General features: G+C 41.1%; 1 protein-coding gene across 2 annotated transcripts; it reads right to left on the bottom strand.

The window, feature by feature from the left end:
* Nucleotides 1-4,836: 4,836 nt before the first annotated feature.
* On the bottom strand, nucleotides 4,837-17,489 carry CHCHD7 (coiled-coil-helix-coiled-coil-helix domain containing 7). Of its 2 annotated transcripts, XM_061448450.1 has the most exons (6): nucleotides 17,347-17,489; nucleotides 15,060-15,234; nucleotides 11,935-12,407; nucleotides 6,960-7,034; nucleotides 6,309-6,407; nucleotides 4,837-5,527 (listed from the first exon to the last, which is right to left on the bottom strand). In XM_061448450.1, exons 4-6 carry the CDS (start codon nucleotides 7,008-7,010, stop codon nucleotides 5,426-5,428), a joined length of 252 nt encoding a protein of 83 aa, XP_061304434.1. In that variant the 5' UTR covers nucleotides 7,011-7,034; nucleotides 11,935-12,407; nucleotides 15,060-15,234; nucleotides 17,347-17,489; the 3' UTR covers nucleotides 4,837-5,425. The 2 variants fall into 2 exon arrangements, with proteins under 2 accessions (XP_061304434.1, XP_061304435.1); XM_061448451.1 differs by lacking the exon at nucleotides 11,935-12,407.
* Between the last annotated feature and the right edge of the window lie 15 nt (nucleotides 17,490-17,504).

Genomic DNA, 17,504 nt, shown 5'->3' on the forward strand with positions numbered 1-17,504 from the left:
TCATGCCAGTCCTCGTAAGAGATTTGCTAGGGAAGGAACTAGTAACAAGAACTAGACCATCTGCCACATTACTTCAGCATCAGAAAGGCAGGAAACATTTTGTAGCTCTCAGCCCAACTTTAGTGTTATTTTTATTGTTCCTTCAGTGCCACAGCTGTGTACAGGCTAACAACAAATGGCAGGTTGCTGCTCAAGGAGCCAACAGCCTGAATTACAGACAACGTACCACCATAAAACAAAGGAGACTGGAAAGCTCTTTTTAGAAAGGGCTATCAGAACTTCAAGGCACTGGAATAGGTTGCCCAGGGAGGTTGTGAATGCTCCATCCCTGGCAGTGTTCAAGGCCAGGCTGGACGAGGCCTTGGGTGATACAGTTTAGCGTACGGTGTCCCTGCCCATGGCAGGGGGTTGGAACTAGATGATCTTAAGGTCCTTTCCAACCCTAACGATTCTATGATTCTAACTTAAGAGATGTTTTCATTAGCTGCCTAATTAGCAGTTTATGTAGATACACAGGTAGTTTTGGAGTTTGCTGCTAAAATAGCCTTTTTTATTAAATCCCAGGGAATTAGCTGTGTTTTGTGAAAACAAAGAATACATTGTGTGAAATGTGTATTTTGGGTTGAAAGGAAAGATAGTGTCGCAAAAAATAGATTAAAATAATCAGTTGTATAATACATATATGAGCAGGGAAGATATTCCAGCCAGAGAGAATGGAAATTAGCTCGTGAAAGATTACTAGGCATAAGGCAATTAGGGAGGATAAAGCCATACAACAAAACCTCCAAGATGAACTTTGAACTTCAAGCATCGATGGTGATCAAAGTTAAAACACAGGGTTGAAAGCAGAGTAACTGATAAAGCAAAAAGATATTACTGACATCAGGATTTTATTGTACCTGAAGAAAAGAAGTTAAAATAATAATGCAATAGGAAAACGGTGTCCAGGGCAGAACATAGCCATCAGTGTGAAGACAAGAGGTTTGAGCTTATTGAAAGGGATGCTGAAGACAGGCAAGCCACAAAGGAATTTCAAGTTAGCAGCTCAATTGCCAAAAGCCAGGTAATCACGTGGGATTTGAGGATCATTACACTGAAGGCCTTAAGACTGAAAATCCTCAGAAAGGAATTTTAAGATAGAATGTATAAACCATACTACGGGTTTATTTTAATGACCCATTGTATTTAGTCAGTATAATCCAGTACTTCCCTCTTAGAATTTTCTTCTATCAAACAGGCTGCAACAAAAATATAAAAAATCTCAAGTAGCATGTTTCTTTTACTTTGCACTATTTTCAACACTTGCAGAACTATTTCCTCCAGTTGCCTCAAATTATTTCAAGAGAACAGCCTGCAATAGTGTACTATTTTTCTAAACTTTTTTTCACAATAAGATTACTTTTTTTCAAACCTCTTTTGAAGATTTGACTATGAAGGTGCAGATACTTTCAGCATGAGTTAGGGGCTGCCTCCAAAGGTACTGGAACAGAACAACATTGTATACTCTACATTCATCCTGTCTGTTCTGCAGAAGTTTTAGGGAAACCTTCCCTATACACATGGCCTTGGTAACAAGAGCGTGAAAGTTTTATTACGAGACCACTCAGAGCCGCAGAACATGCAGCTCCCTGCCTTTCAAAGCTTCAGCTATTAAACCTGAAGAAGTTTTCGGGACACTAGAGCTAGATGACTTCTAGCACCTTCAAGAGCACAGACTAATCCCAGCTGTGGCAGCACAAAACTTCGAGCCAAACATACCAAGTACAAACATGCACTGGGAAATAATGGGAAAGATGAGATGGTAAAAATGTACAGACAGGAGCCTGGACATTCACCTGAGCCTGACAGAGAGCCTGCAGCTGCTATCAAATGACCACAGTGAAAAATACTCTTTTCAGGACCATATCCCAAAGCTTCTCAGGCTATACAGAAACCTCCTGCTTTCCAGCAGTGCTTGAAACTGCCCTCCTCTTCTGTTTATAGAGACAGCACCAATCTTCCCTTTCTCCTGCATGATTTCTGTGATCTCTGTGGGAAGAGGCTAAAAAAAAGCTCGAAAAAGAGCCAGTAGTAGGTGGAGTGAGTCTGTTTTCATGCAGTCTGTTGTGCAACAGCACCATCCAGCTGTCAAAAAAAATAAAACATTATTGCCACTACGCAGATTTGGTCCTCGTACCACAAGCAAAATGAAGAATTACACCTATTAAAACCCGTAGGTCTTTTTCCAGCTTCTGAATTAATTATATTGGTCCACTGTGTTGTGTTTTCTGGCCTAGTACACAAGAACATACTTCAGCAAAACAGAACTCAGCCTAGTTTTTCTGCCCAGTTAAGACTGGCAGGCTACAGCTTACCTCAGTGTTTCAGTGAAGTGTGGAATGCAAACTCTCCAGTATGAGGAAAAAAACTGTATCTTTGGCTCACCATCAAATACAGTTAACCACACTAGAAAAATTAATGGAAACAAAATCAACAATTTCATACATAAGAGCCTATGTGTTAGCTATCATAACTTACCACTCTTGAGCCTCAACAGTGAAAGCAAGAACATCAACGTTCAGTTAGGGGGAAAAATGATGACAACTTAGACTTAAGTAATGAATTACTCAAGAATCATTATGACCTGAGGAAGAAAACTTCTTGCTTTCCAAGATTTTTCATAAAGTTGTCTTATTTAACAATAACTATAAGGCATATGCAACAGAAATAAATGAGTAAGTGGCATTCTCTGCAATGGTTAACAGACTGCCCAAACTAAACCTACAAGGTCACTGCTTAAATTGCCCCCAGTTCTTCATTAAAATCAATTCTGTCATAACACCCACAGGGAGCTTACCATGTGTGACCAGTGATGACCAGGAAGTCTAATATTAGAATACTGATCTTGCATTACATGTGCCTTAGCCTGTCCTGTGATCCCACATACTTGCATTGATACTTGAAAGCAGGGAACACATCTCCTTTTCTGACTTTCCAAAGTCCAGTCCAGTCACAGTTCTTTAGAAATACTTTGCAAAGTAGTATAGTGTGCCTATTATAATCTAAAGATAAGTCTGTCATTCTTTAAAAGAAAACAAAAACAGTGGAAACTTTCCAAGTAAACACTGACAGGAAAATTTTGTAAATGCAACTATTAGCCTATGAGAAAGGGCACTTTGACACTCAAAGAAAACCTGAAAGGAAAACCTAGGATAAATAATATTAAGGAACTTGAGCTTATGGAAGGAACAATCAGCATAACCACATCAAGAGGAGATGCTGGGTTTTTTGCATAGAACTAAAATGTACAGTATATTTTCATGTAAGCCCAGAACATAAGAGCATAGCAACAGGCAAACAGCAGCACTAGAATAGTAGGTAAAGCTGCAGAAGCAAAGAACATGCCCAAAGATACAGCAGAGGTGCCAAATGACAAACTTGTGCCAAGTAGGAGAGAAGGTGCCCTTAGACAGCAATGCAGCAAAACCAGAAGGGTCCAAAGAGACACAACCCTAAGGAAGAGGGGACAGTCAGCTCCCCAAAAACTACAGATGAACAAGATCATCAAGCAGAGGCATGGAAAATGAGGAAGTATTATGGTTAAGTTTGACTAATGAAAGCAAAGAGCTCTCTAAGACAGGTTGAACAGAGAAAACAAGACCTTCAAAAGGAGCTTTATTAGAAGTCACTGCAAGACTACATCATCAGATCCGAGACAAAACAAAACTACTAGTTAAAATAAAAGCTTGAATGAGAACTGACCAAAATGCTCAAATTGGCAAAAAAGAACTGGTGCCAAATGGACAAAAAAGGAAAAACCGGTATGTAGGACAGTATTGGAAGAAGGCGACAAGGAGGTGGTGGGCAATAAAGAGCCTTTGAATCTGTAATGAAAGTTTGCTCTCCATTACACACACAAAAATATCAGCAAAATTTTAATTTTAGGCGCAGAGAAAGTAATTTAAAATAAAGAATCTGACAATCTTGATTGAAAAAAACAGTCTATTTCCCTTGCCAGGAACTGACCAGGGAACTTGTGACATGGCTCGGAGGCTGCACAGCTATGCTCGGAGAAGTCAAAAAGCATAGAGTTACACACTCCTTCCAGTAACAGAAAGGGCATGATCAATCCATTTCAAAACTCAAGATGCATAAGGGGAACAACAGACAGAAAGAAGAGAGGAGCAAAAGCAGATCTCCAATTGTTACTAGTCAGGTCAAGTAACAATGGTGAAGGTGGAAATAGCATAAAAATCCCATTAGCACAGAAATAGGCCTCCAGTGGAAAGAAACAAGACAAGCCAGACATAAGGAGAAACAGGAAGCCATGAAGTCTTTCCAAAACAGTCTAAATAGAGAGACAACACTTTTACACCATCCTCCATGAGGTCAGCCAGAGTTCTGCCAATTTGATTGCAGTGAGTCCTAAAGGATTTAACATGGAACTTGAGCTCATGACAGCCTTTTGTGTGTTTTACCACAAGCTTTTAAGCCAAGACACCAGAAGGTACTAGAGGTAACAAAACTGTTTCCAGTAGACAGCAACTCATTTACACTTAGCAGTTGTTCAGTTTAGCTAAGGAATCAGTCTCACTTAAGATTAGAGTACCTGTTCAAACTGAGCTTTGATAGTCTTGTATGAGTAAGCATTTCCAAATCTAGGGCTTCAGCTGTCCAGAGAGCCTTAGAGAGATGTACTATAGTTAAACCTGCCATGTCACTCAGTATATGTTTACACGTCTGCGAGTCCCTCCCACGTGTCCACCAGTGAAGTATCTATTTACTATTCAGAGATGATACTATTCAGTTCAGACCCAAGGAGTTCAGTTCTATTTTCATCAATCTCTCTAACCTTGCAACAAGCAAACCTGATTTATTGCAAGCTTCTGCTCTCACTGATGACTGCAGTGGCAGACTTAATGACAAGCTTGTTGGATTTGGGATTTTAGTTCATGAATGGTCTTATTAAACTGGGAACACAGAATACAACTTGTGAAAACAGCGGTAAGATCACACACAGTAAATACACATTACTAGGCAGAATAGCTGGATACCAGCAACACGTTGCACATACCAGTCTCTTAACCTGCTCCATTGTTAGAACTACACAGCAACACTCACCAGTTCTCTCCTTTCAAACAGATTTTCTGTGAGTCCCGTTAATTTTATATTTAGCATTTCAGAGCAAGTTAGTTTCTACTTCCAAAGTACCTAGACATAATTTGTGTCAATACTGTGTCTTCCAGTGAGAGGCCAAGTTCCCAAGACAGGGAGTATGAATAAAACCAAGAAGTTTTATCCTAGAAAGCTCACACATTTCCAAATTTAGGAGCTTATTTTAATCCAAGATATGGCAACTGTAAACTCCAGTTCATGAAAGATAAACTTGCTGCCGGTAAATCTTCATATGTATGGTGAAAACAAGTCAAGCAACCCAAGTTTCTAGTCAGTAGGGCTTCCCCATCGATTCCAACATTTTCTTTCTCTCTTCTGCTGAAGGCATCTCTGGTTTCACTCCATTTCTTCTCCTTTGCATCATAACGGCATGCTGAAAATAGAAAATGACCATGAGAACACCGATTTCTCAGAAATCTCTGCCTTGGAGCTCTGAATAAGATCCTTTAATAGAAGTACTCTTTATATATCAAGAGCCTGATACTCTAAGTCTGATTAGCTGATAACTAAATGTGCTAGTACTTAATTGAAGAAATCAGATAGTTTACCTTGCTGCTTCAGAAAATAGTGTAATGAGAATACTGTAACTTCACTATGTCAACTAACATCTGTAAATACTCTTTTTATAGTTTGTGCAAGGCTAAGCTAGACAACTCTTTACTACTATGGCATGCGAAAACAGAGAACAGTTTAACTGCACATAGTTCCTCATGATGCTTCTCTTCCACAAGAGAGAAGGAAATAAGGACACCATCAAATAAGAATGAACTCTTCCTAAGCTTTATCTTAGGTTCAAGTAAACATAACCCAAAACAATGGAAAAATGGGAACTTACTTCAGTTTTTTTTCCATTACATCCATTTAAAACAAAACTTATTACTAGAAACATCTGACGCAAATTCAGAGGGAAACATTATCAGGTACTGCAAAAACACTCATAATGCAAGAGGGTAAATTTAAGAGAACCAAGTACTTTGATGTGCACCTGCTTAACTCTTTCAGCAATACGTACTGAGACTACCTAGGTAACTGCAAGTTACCATAAAAACAGCAGCAGTCAGCACTTAGTCTGCAGAGTTCAGAAAGCAGTGTGTCAGAAGTAATGTACTTAAAGCAAGGCAAAGAGTAAAATTCAGAAAATCTACTGTGCTTACCCAGAATTTTCTGCAGTTTCTGTACTTCAAGAAATAAGCAGTACACTTATCCTTATTATAGTTGTTGTCATCCATGCATTTATTAGAGGCATCTGTTTCCTTTATTAGGGAAAACATAGTTCAGGGCTGACGGAAGTTAATGTACTCAAAGTCTAACAATTCTAACAAGTCCCAGAACAGAGACAGGAGGCAGCTTCTCAGATGAAATACTATCAAAGAGAGCAGAGGAACATCTACCACAAAGAATAATCAGTAAGTCCAAGCAATGACTTCATTTGAAGATAACAGACATTAGTGCTCTTTAAATAGTAAGGATAGAGTCCATAGAATAGTTGTTTACAAAGATGCTTGGAATAACACACAAAACATTTCTAAAAATCAACCAAGCTTGTCTAACCAGGATTTCAGGCTCTGGTTTTAAGGACAGAAAATTGAAAAGACTGTTATCAGCTGTATTATTCCTATTTATGAGGAATTACTTGTTATTTCACACTTACTATAATGCATGATTTTCCCAACTTCAGACTCTTTAAGAAACTTTTAATGCAAAAAGCCAATGTGAGAGTGCTACTCATAAAAAAAAAATCCTCTAGAAATTGTATTATTTAACTTTAAAACATACAAACAGAAATCCCAATTTGATCATCTTACCACTATACATGGATTTACATCATGGTCTCTAAGTTGCGCATGCCTGGACATTCTGGACAGACACTTGTACCTTGGCTAGAAACAGAAAAGTAACAGGTTAAGTATCCACTTTCAATAGTAAATCAGGATTAAGTCTGGGCTTCAGCATGTAATAAAGGCCCTCCAATAACATACAGTTTGGCTGTCTTAAAAAAAGATAACAAACCACCCCCACCACACTTCTTTTGCAAAATACTACTTCAAAAGCACTAGCAGCAAGACAACTCAAGCAAGTTTAGCCTGTCATCAAGAGTGCTTATTCCCTAACAAACTCCTGCAGAAAACAGAGCCATGGCAGTGACTCTTACACCAGCCTCTCGTATCATTGAGGGAGTGACCTTGTCTAGTAGAAGTAACTCCACAGAACATGCTCACAGCCAACACACTGGAGACACTTAAATAGTGTGTGGGAGCAACGTACAAGTAAACTTGTCAAGATTTGTGGCTACTCCTTTGCTAGATCACATCTGTATCTCCACTGAGCTCTCCCAGGCGTAACAAGTGCCCAACCACCTCCTGTGCTGCTGTGTCAGATCTTACTTAACAGAAGAAGAAATGGTTTCACTGCAAGGAGGGACCAGACCCACTTACACTGCATATGACAGCTTGAATCATGTTTTTCACCAGTTCAGTAGTTTAATACTGACTCTAGGAACTGTAAGCTTGAAACAGAGTTCAGTGCCAAGAACCCAAACTGATCCAAGATGATGACATCAATATGAACAGCAGACCCTCATTCCCTTTACAACTTCCCATACATTGCCTCAGGCACACATATGGCCATGCAGGTATTTGTTCTAAACAAACACGAAATCTAACAAAAAATAACGTTGACCAGATGACTGTCTTTGCAGCAAATTAAAGTACAGCTGATCAAGGAAACTGCTGAAGAACATCCTTGCTTGATCTTATTGGGGCTTTCCTAAAAACACTGCTGCTAATTCTAACTTAAACCTGTTTCTGTTCACATAAGAGACTGGTAACTGCAAAACTGTAGTAAAAAGCCAGTTTTGCTTGATACTAGCAAACAAAAAAGACCAAAACAAACAAAAAAAAAACCAAACAAAAAACAACAACAAAAAAAGGCAAATACTGCTCTTACTAGCTCACAGACAGAAAACAAAGTTTTAGATTGATTTAAAGAAATCACTCCACAATACACACTGTAAAGCACAAGCCTTTATTGGCACCAGGAGCACATGGGGGTTCAAACCTCCATACATAGGTCCAAAGAAGAGTACATCTTAGGAGTTCTTTTATACCTACTTTTCATCTTGATGTAATTTTACCTAAAGGATACATTCATACAATTCGGTTAAGTTACATAACTTGTGGTTTTCTCATCCTATTGTGCTAGTATTAATCAGGATTCTTACAGCTGTTTACGTTTGAACACAGTATGAGTGATTAACTGCTAATAACTGTGACCTACGTGCTTGGTTCTTCATTCAAATTGTTACTGTATTTTGCCATTAGGGATGTCCCTGCTTATAAGCAACTTACAAAAACAGACGCAAGGCTGCCTACGTACCAGAGTTCTAATTCACTGTGTATCATTCTAGACCAAGAGAACAGGTCCTTACGACGGGCTTGTGTTGAACATGTGTGGTCATACTCTTCTTAAATAGCTGTTATGTCAAATAAGGCCTAATGGCTTGGTCTCAATCCTCCCTCTTCTTCAAAATTGTGCAAATTCTTTTGTGCAGTCCATAGTATGTACACTTGCTGAGCTACCGTGCGAACATTCCACCATATCTACAAATTAACAATAGTTAATAAGGCTATAGTCAGTATTAGCATAAGAACGGGGTGGACCAGAAAATTCAGAAGTTGAATTGCCATAGGAGATTGCCATTTTGTCCCTCCCAAGAAAATTTTGCACCAGTGGTGTTCTCCAGTTGTCTTGATGTTGGTGATGATTTCTTTAATTTCTTCTACATTGTGCTTAACAGTCCACACTGCTCACTGGGAAGTTTCACTGACCTTATGTATCATCTTCTCGAGGTCTGGGTGATGCAACATCTTCTTTGAAAAGAATGAAATTTCTATTTCATTCCAATTTGTAGGAGAGATGTATCGTGGTATAACACAGTTATCTGTATTAGTTGATTAGTTGCTACAGGGATGGTGTAATTAAAATCACATCCAATGATTTTGGTGAAATTTCATACAGAAAAGTTGGTAGCACTTGTTTCTTCAATACAGCTATCAATTGTTATATTCTCACACGCAGTTCTTATGCAAGAACATCCCTTTTCAATGGAATATACTTGGGAGCTTGAATGAATGACAGGGATAATTTTGAAAATGTAAGTGATGTCTTCAGTACAGAGAGAGATATCTTCATTTTCAGTTATAGCATTTTCACAGATGAACCCTAACTGTTCTCTCTGAGTACAAGCCTCTATGCTTATAGTTTGTCAATTCTGGGTCTTAAATTTTGCCCATACACTGTGTCCCATCGGTCTGACTACAATGGCTTGGTGTATGGTCTCTAGAGACAAACACAGGAAACATGTCTAATACTTTGTCATGTTCAGTTGTCAACACAAAAGCAGTAATTTCCCTCTGAAATGGGTTATATGTGAAATTTACTATTTCCCACCATGCTTGATGTTTTCTCAAAATCAGTACTATTTCTAACAATAATTGTTCATACTTCTTGTCACAAAAGTCCTGTTTCTCCTTCCCTAATAATAGCCACTGCAACAGATTGTAACCAGAGTTGTGACTGAATCCAGTCTAAAGCTAGAGACAGATTTCCTTGCAAATTCCCTATAAAATTAATAATGTGATATAGGTCCCGGGCAGTGTGTTCTGCTAACACTGTTGTAAGATCACTTGCCAACTGCTGTGTTTGGGCAATGGTCAGGTGAGATGATCTGAGTGAAATTTCCAGATTTCCTAGCTCCGAGGTAACTGTACTTAATTTATTTACTAAGACTTCTTGATCAACAGAGTTTAAGACTCCCATTCCTGATCTGAACCATCCCATCAAGTCCATTCTGTGTCTAGTACAGGGTATTCTAGACTGAATCCAGGCTCCCCATCCTACAAGGCTTTGGTTAATAATATATTCCAATTTTATGGTTGAGATATCAGCCTGATATAAGTCTTCCCCTTGATATTGTACAGTATACAGTCATACATAAAGCATTTCAAAAGGGCTTAGTTTCTCTTTTAATGCCAGTCTAACCGTTATCCGCAACAAGGCTAGAGGTAATGCTTGACTGCAGTTTAAATTAGCTAACTAATTGTAACTGCCAATCAATTTGTACTATCTGACTGATCTGCTGTACAACTTGTGCACAAAACCAAGTACCTCTATCTGAAAATATGGTCGCTGGTACTCCAAATCTGGGGGTTATTTCATTAAGGAGCACCTTGGTCAATTCTCGAGCCTTGTAGCTCCAGGTTGAAAAGGCTTCTGGCCAGCCAGAGAAGGTACCTGTTAGTACTAAAAGGTACCTGTACCCCCCTTTTCTGGGTAGTTCAGAGAAATCAATATGCCATTGTTTTCCAGGGACACTGCCCTTCCCAATTGTCCCTAAACTGGGTTTATTAGTAGTCTGGAGATTATTACAGAGGCAGAGTTTGCATTGTTTTGTTATTTGTGTTACTGTGGTGTACAGGTTACATCCCACTACTTGTCTCTTTAAACTATTATATAGGGCAGCTGCTCCCCAGTGTGTCTTATGTTCTTGAACTATTTTCCATAATATTTGTTCTGGCACTACTATTTGTCCTTCAGGAAGAACATAAATTTTATTTGTAAGTTGTGCCTTTAAATCCTAAGCTAGTTTTAAATCTTTTTTTGATTAAGAAATTTCAGAAGTAACACTTCCTATCTTTACAGTTAGTATTATGACCAGTAGGTTTACTACTTCTGCCGCTCTTTGCCTCTAGATCCACCAGTCGGTTCCCTTTATCCTGATCCATGTCACCCCTTGGTGTCCTCTGCAGTGCATCACTGCCACTCACTTCTGTAACTTTATAGCTTCAAGAAGCCTCAATATTTCCACAGAGTACTCGATTTGTTTTCTGTGAGAAATCAAAAGCCCATGCTCTTTCCACACAGCCCCATGGGCATGCACTACTCCAGACACATATTTTGAGTCTGTCCAAATATTAATGTCTCTTCTGTTGGCTAATTCTAGTGCTCTTTTTAGAGCAATCATTTTGGCTTTTTGCACCGATGTTTCTGCTGGGAGGGCTCAGGCTTCAATAGCTCTCTGAGTAGTGGTTACAGCATATCCTGCTTTCCAAACTCCATTTTTAATAAAGCTGCTTCCATCAGTGAACCAGGTTTCTATTTCCAGCAAGTGTTGCTCTTTTAAATCAGGCTAGCTTGAGTAAAAAGCTTCAATGGTTTCTAGGTAGTCATGAGTTACTGGCTCCCCGATTGCTGTGGCACTCCTGAGAAAAGAGGCTGGGTTGACAGTATTAGTAGTGACTATGTCTACATCATCTTGTTCTACCAATGTTGCTTGGTACTTAAGGAACCGAGAGGGAGACAGCCAGTGCCGCCCTTTCTGACCCAGTACTGCAGATACGTATGTGGTATCAGGACAGTCATCTTTTTCTCCCATAGTGAATTTTCAAGCTTCCTGGATGTTTCAGAACAGCTGCCGCTGCCCATGAGAGTCCAGGCCATCCTTTGCTTACTTCATCTAGTTGCTTTGAGAAGTAAGCTACAGCTCTTTTATAGGGTTCTATATTTTGAGCTAGGCCCTACAGCTATGCCTTGTCTCTCATGTGAAAATAACCAAAATGGTTTGGTGACATCTGGGAGTCTGAGGGCTGGGGCCCTCATGAATTCCTTCAATTCATTAAGTGCTTGTTTTGTTTCCCCAGCCCACTGTAATTCCCTCATTTCTGTTTGCAGCAACTGGTATAGGGGTTTTACTATAATTATAGATCCAGAGTTGACACCAACCTGTCATCCTGAGAAACATCCAAAGTTCCTTAGATGTCCTGGGCTGAGGAGTTTGGTAATTTGTTTCTTTGCATTCTTGTTCTAATTTCCGCTGTCCCCTGAGACCTCATAGACCAGGTAGGTGACTTCTTGATTCGTTATTTGTGCCTCTTTCTGAGTATCTTATATCCTTTAAGTTCGAGGAAATTTAACAGGCTTACTATCCCATTCCCTACAGCTGTTTAAGATTTTGGTGGCTATCAACAGCTCATCTACATATTGGAGCAAAACTCCTTCCCCAGTGGGTGCCATCCAGTCCTCAAGGTAATTTGACAGTTGGTTTCCAGATAATGTTGGGCTATTTTTGAAGCCCTGGGGTAACACGGTCCAGGTGAGTTGGGATTTCCAACCTGACTCAAGATTTTCCCATTCAAAAGCAAATAACCTTTGGCTTTCTGGATCCAAGGGCAGGCAGAAGAAAGCATCTTTTAAGTCTAAAACAGTAAACCAAACAAGATTCTCTTTGTTAACAAAGTATAAGGGTTGGTCACTATGGGATGAAGGTCTTCTACTATTTTATTAACAGCTCTCAGGTCTTGTAGTAATGGATAGCTTTTCCCATCTAGTTTCCAGATTGGCAAAATGAGGATGTTGTGTTTGGATTCACATTCTACTAAAAGGCCAAATTTGAAGAGAAAAAAAAAATAAATCACAGGTTTAATTCCTTTCCTGTCTTCTAGTTTGAGGGGGTTTTGTTTGATTCTTACCAGTCGGGTCCCAGACTTCAGTCTTACCTGGATCAGTTTGGCATGCTTTGCCTTAATTGGTGTTCTGTCAGCCCACACTCCTGGACAGACTTGATCTAAGACATCCAAGGGGATCTGCTTTGTTACCTGTGGCTGGATTAGAGCTAAACTTAATACTTCCATTAACTGATCATCTTTAGTTTTCATTTGTATTTCATCATTTTTAAACTTGATCTCTGCTTCCAACGTTTTTTAAACAGATCCTTTCCTAATAAGGATTTTGGGGTGTTCGGCATATATAAAAATATGTGCATTCCTACCATTTTACCCATTTTGTATCAGAGATGTTGCATGTATGGTACCTTCTGTTGCTGGCCTTTCGCCCCAATCACGTTTAAAGATTCGCTATCAATCAAAGCTAACTGTTGATTTAACATGGAAAACGTAGCTCTGGTGTGTACTACAATTTCTACATTTGCGTCTTCTTTCCCCAGCTTCATTACAACCAGGGGATTGTCTGGAGTTTGATCCTCCAATTCCCCCTATTCTAATTCAGCAAGGTATGGGAGGTCCCCCTCCTCCCTTCCCAATTTGGGACACTGCCTTTCGTGTTTACAAAAACCACACTGATTAGCCCTTACCCTATTACTAGGAGCCCTCGTGTTATGACCTGAAAAGGACTCTTCCGATGCATCTCAAGGTTTTTCTATCTCCTTGATAATTTATTTCCCAAGACTGCAATGGTTGCATAGGTGATTGTTCAACCTGACTTCTTCCTTTCGTTTTTGTCTCAGTTGCAGGGCGTCTAACCTTAAATCAGTATCAGCCCAATCCAGGTCTAGGGCTTTATTGAAGATTGTAAATTTCTTTGCCATGCCTGTGGGATCTTCTCTGTAACTTCTTGCTATTGCTTTACAACTTCTTAAGTCTCCCATAGAGAAATTAACCTTTAGCCTCATGAGTCCCTCAGCTTCCCTAAGAGAGGTTTGCATCACACCTTTATCTTTCAATACGGGCAGAGCCAATCAAGCTCACAACTTGGCCCGAGTTCTCTGCTTAGCTGTGAAAAGGATGGTGACAGGGAGTTTTGTTGCCTTCCCCTCCCATGCTCTGGGGAAGGGGGAGGAGTTAATACTTCTGCAGTTTCCCTGGGACTAAGAAAACCTTCTAGCATTTCCTGAGGCCCCTCCTCCTTGTATTTCAAGCACCTCTGTCCTTCTATAGGATGCATGATTAGCAGCACCACTTCAACTTCTTGCTTTTTATTTCTTTTTTTCTAGTGTTAATACAAACAGAATTTGGTGCAATGTTTATCGGGTGCAATGTTTATCCCACAGTCTTTCTGCCACTCCGGATGGTCTCAGTGTGAAAAATGTATCTGCGTACATGACTTCATGCCACCTTCATAAGAAAAGCATTAACTATAACATCATACCACAGTTAAGGATCTATTTTCTGGCCATTTTTCTCCCCCTTCCAATTTATGCAATGGCCACCACTGGTTACAATATTTTATCAAGGTCTTTTTGCTCTTGCTTCCTCCTAGGGGATGCCCGATTTCCTTCCTGTGTGTTAAGATACATCCCAGGGGATTTTTAGTATAAAATGCTGACTTTCCTGGTTTCCCATTTGCACTTGCTTTGTGATAATATCACATTCCAATGATGATTGTGTTACTTGTGCACTCACTCCATGTTACTTTCGCTTTGTTCATCTCCATTTCCCTTATGGGAGAACAGAACCACAGATTGAACTCCACACTCACACTATACCTAACTGTATGTCTTTCACATACATTCACTCATTCCATACCATGCAGTTATAATTGAATAGATAGTTCTTGTTCCAGCAAATGCTGAACTATTTCTAATTGGATTTCATAACCAGGTTGCCCTTCCCTCATATTAAATTTCCCCAAAAATGCACACTGATTACAGATAACACAAAAATGGGTGAACACTAAACACAAAGTGATAATCCTACCAATTCTACAGCAACATCCTCTATGGATTCTTCAACATACATTTAGTCACGTCTTAAAGACAGACTAGACAGAGTAGCATTTACTATGAGACAGACATTATTCAACAGATACAAGGTACCAAATTCAAAGGCATAAAACATATCCGTACATAATAAATTAGGAAGCTGATAACAGTAGCTAGGACTGCACAAATTCCAGCCTCTATCTACATACATGCCAAATCAGGACTATAGCCTGGAATCCAGGCAGGACTTTAACCTGCAATCCACACAAACGACAATGGGGACTCTAACCCCAAGCACCTATGTACCGCTAGCAGGTCAGTGCTGCAATACCCAGCATATGACTTATGGGTAGCCCTAAGCCACAAACTAAGTGTTTCCTTCAAAGTAATGTAGTGCTTTGAAGTTGTGTACCTGTCTCAGGGTCTTGTCCGTTCCTGTGATGATCCAATGGAAACGAGAAAGTCTCTCTGGAGAATTCTCCAGGGGCACCCTGAGGGTCCCTGGCCCCAGAAGGTCTCACAGCCGAATGGACAGTCTCCTGCCTGGATTGCCAACTTGATTCAAAGAAATCACTCCACAGTACACACTGTAAAGTAAAGCACAAGCCTTTATTGGCACCAGGAGCACATGGGGGTTCAAACCTCCATACACCTGCCCAAAGAACAGTAAATCTTAGGGGTTCTTTTAAATCTACTTTTCATCTTGATACAATTTTACCTAAAGGATACATTCATACAATTCGGCAAGTTACATAACTTGTGGTTTTCTTATCCTGTTGTGCACTTGGGTTAGGGCTACCACTATAGTCTACAGGCTAGTATCAATCAGGATTCTTACAGCTGTTTACCTTTGAGCTTAGTATTATTAACTGCTAATACCTGTGAGCTACATGCCTGGTTCTTCATTCAAACTGTTATCATATTTTGCCATTAGGGATGTCCCTGCTTATAAGCAACTTACAAAAACAGATGCAAGGCTGCCTACATACTGGAGTTTTAACTTACTGTATATCATGCCCTATCAGGAGGGCAGGTCCTTACTTGCAGACAGGTTTCTGTTAAGTGTGTGCGGTCATACTCTTCCAAAATAGCAAAGTTATGTCAGCTAAGGCCTAATGGCTTGGTCTCAAGATGAAGGTTCTTCTTTCAGTAAGAGTAAGGTATTCCAGGTGACTAACCCTTAGATTTTGCACCTTTTACAAGTATACTTTCCTGGTGCTTGAAGTATTGGATTTACTTTTTTTTTTAATTCTACATGCTCATTTTCTACAAATGGGCCTTTTAAAGAACTGCATCAGGAAGACTTAAAGGGAAAGGAGCATTAGTAGAAAACAAAGGCAGCATATCACAGTGGCTTATCTAAGTCAGCAGGACAGACACAATCTTTGTAGAGACTGGTTTGTGTCTGGCAAGCTTTAGAGGTGCAAGTACCACCTAAGCAGACGTGCCTCAAGGTGTGCGGTACTGACTTCAGTCTTACTCTCTGAAAGGCTATTTGTGAGTCATAAGATGTACCATCATCAGTGCTCATTATACAAGCTGCAATTAACATTTTCAACTTGATTACACTACCAGTCTGCAACCATGCCCAGTTTAAGGCACAATGCACACAATAGATTAAATAGCTACTTAGTGAACAGGCAGTTCAGGTTCTCATGAAGCTGCTTAGTTTGAAGTAGGCAAAAGCTTACACATACTTAGTTTACCAAAGTCTGACCACTCCAGTGCCTGTTCCTCCCTCCTCCGCCCAGAAGTACCTCAGGGTTTGAAACATTACCAGCTAGAAGGGCAGGCAGGTCACGCTGAAACGCTGCAGTGTGATTGAATGAGCAGTTGGGCAGGAAGCAAGCCTTCCCCTCCAGTCCGTACCCATGCACGGGCTTCCCTTCCTGCTTGCAGACTGCAGGTCTGAACTCAACCACAACCAAAGGCTTGTCTATGCCACAGTTCTTAATTATGCTTTAACACATTAACAGTTGTAAACTGTACCACAGAGAAATGAATTTGTTGCTAGCACTCTTTAGCCCTAGGGCTTTTTCAGTTCATAAACCATCAGGATATTTTTCTGTAGGCTCCCTCCCATTGAAAAGTGTTTGAGTTTTTCTAAACGTATATATACATACAAAATTACTAATTACGCTGCAATACAGCCCAACTCGTTAAACCTTAAACCCCGGAGCAAAGGCCGTATAAAAACCTTACCGTTTTTATCACTGCTAGAGCGGGGAGCGGGAGTGGGCAGCCGGTGGCTCCGGAAGCTAGGCACCGCTGAGCCCGCAGATCAGCCTCCAGACGAGGGCTGGGAAGCAAGTCAGGTGCGCGTACGCCGCCACCGGGACCGGCCACAGCCGGCGCCCACCACCCAGCCCCTGCCTCGCCAACGGGGGAGTGTCTGGAGGAGTCCGGTGGTCCGACCCCTCAACACCCCAGCCCGGCCCCGAGCCCCTCTGCCCGTTTTCCGCGGGGATCGACCGTTGCCCCACGGCCACCGGTGCCCCAACGGCAGAGGCGCGAGCGCAGCCTCCTCTCAGCACCACCTGCCGCCAGCAAGCGGTGCCCGGGCCCCGCCGCCGGGCCCAGGCGAGAAGGCGAGCGAGCCTCCCCCTTCTCCTGACAGGGAAGGTAAAGCGGCGCCCAGCCGCAGGCATGACAGGAAGGCGGACGGGCAGGCAGCGCGAGTCGGCTGTGGCGGCACTCACCTCGGTCCCCGGCCGTGTCCGCGGGAGCCCGGGACGGGAGGGGGGCAGCTCGTCTCCAATTCGAAAGACGTCAGCGGCTCGGGCAGCCCGCTTAAGTACGGGCGCAGCCTACCCCGCTCCCGGCCTCGCTGCTCCCCCCGGCCCAGCGCCGCCACCGC

The sequence above is a fragment of the Pezoporus flaviventris genome, unplaced genomic scaffold, assembly GCF_033815535.1.
Source record: "Pezoporus flaviventris isolate CSIRO_AGI_PZ_B2104156 unplaced genomic scaffold, CSIRO_AGI_Pfla_v1 ptg000007l, whole genome shotgun sequence".
Lineage (NCBI taxonomy): Eukaryota > Metazoa > Chordata > Aves > Psittaciformes > Psittacidae > Pezoporus > Pezoporus flaviventris.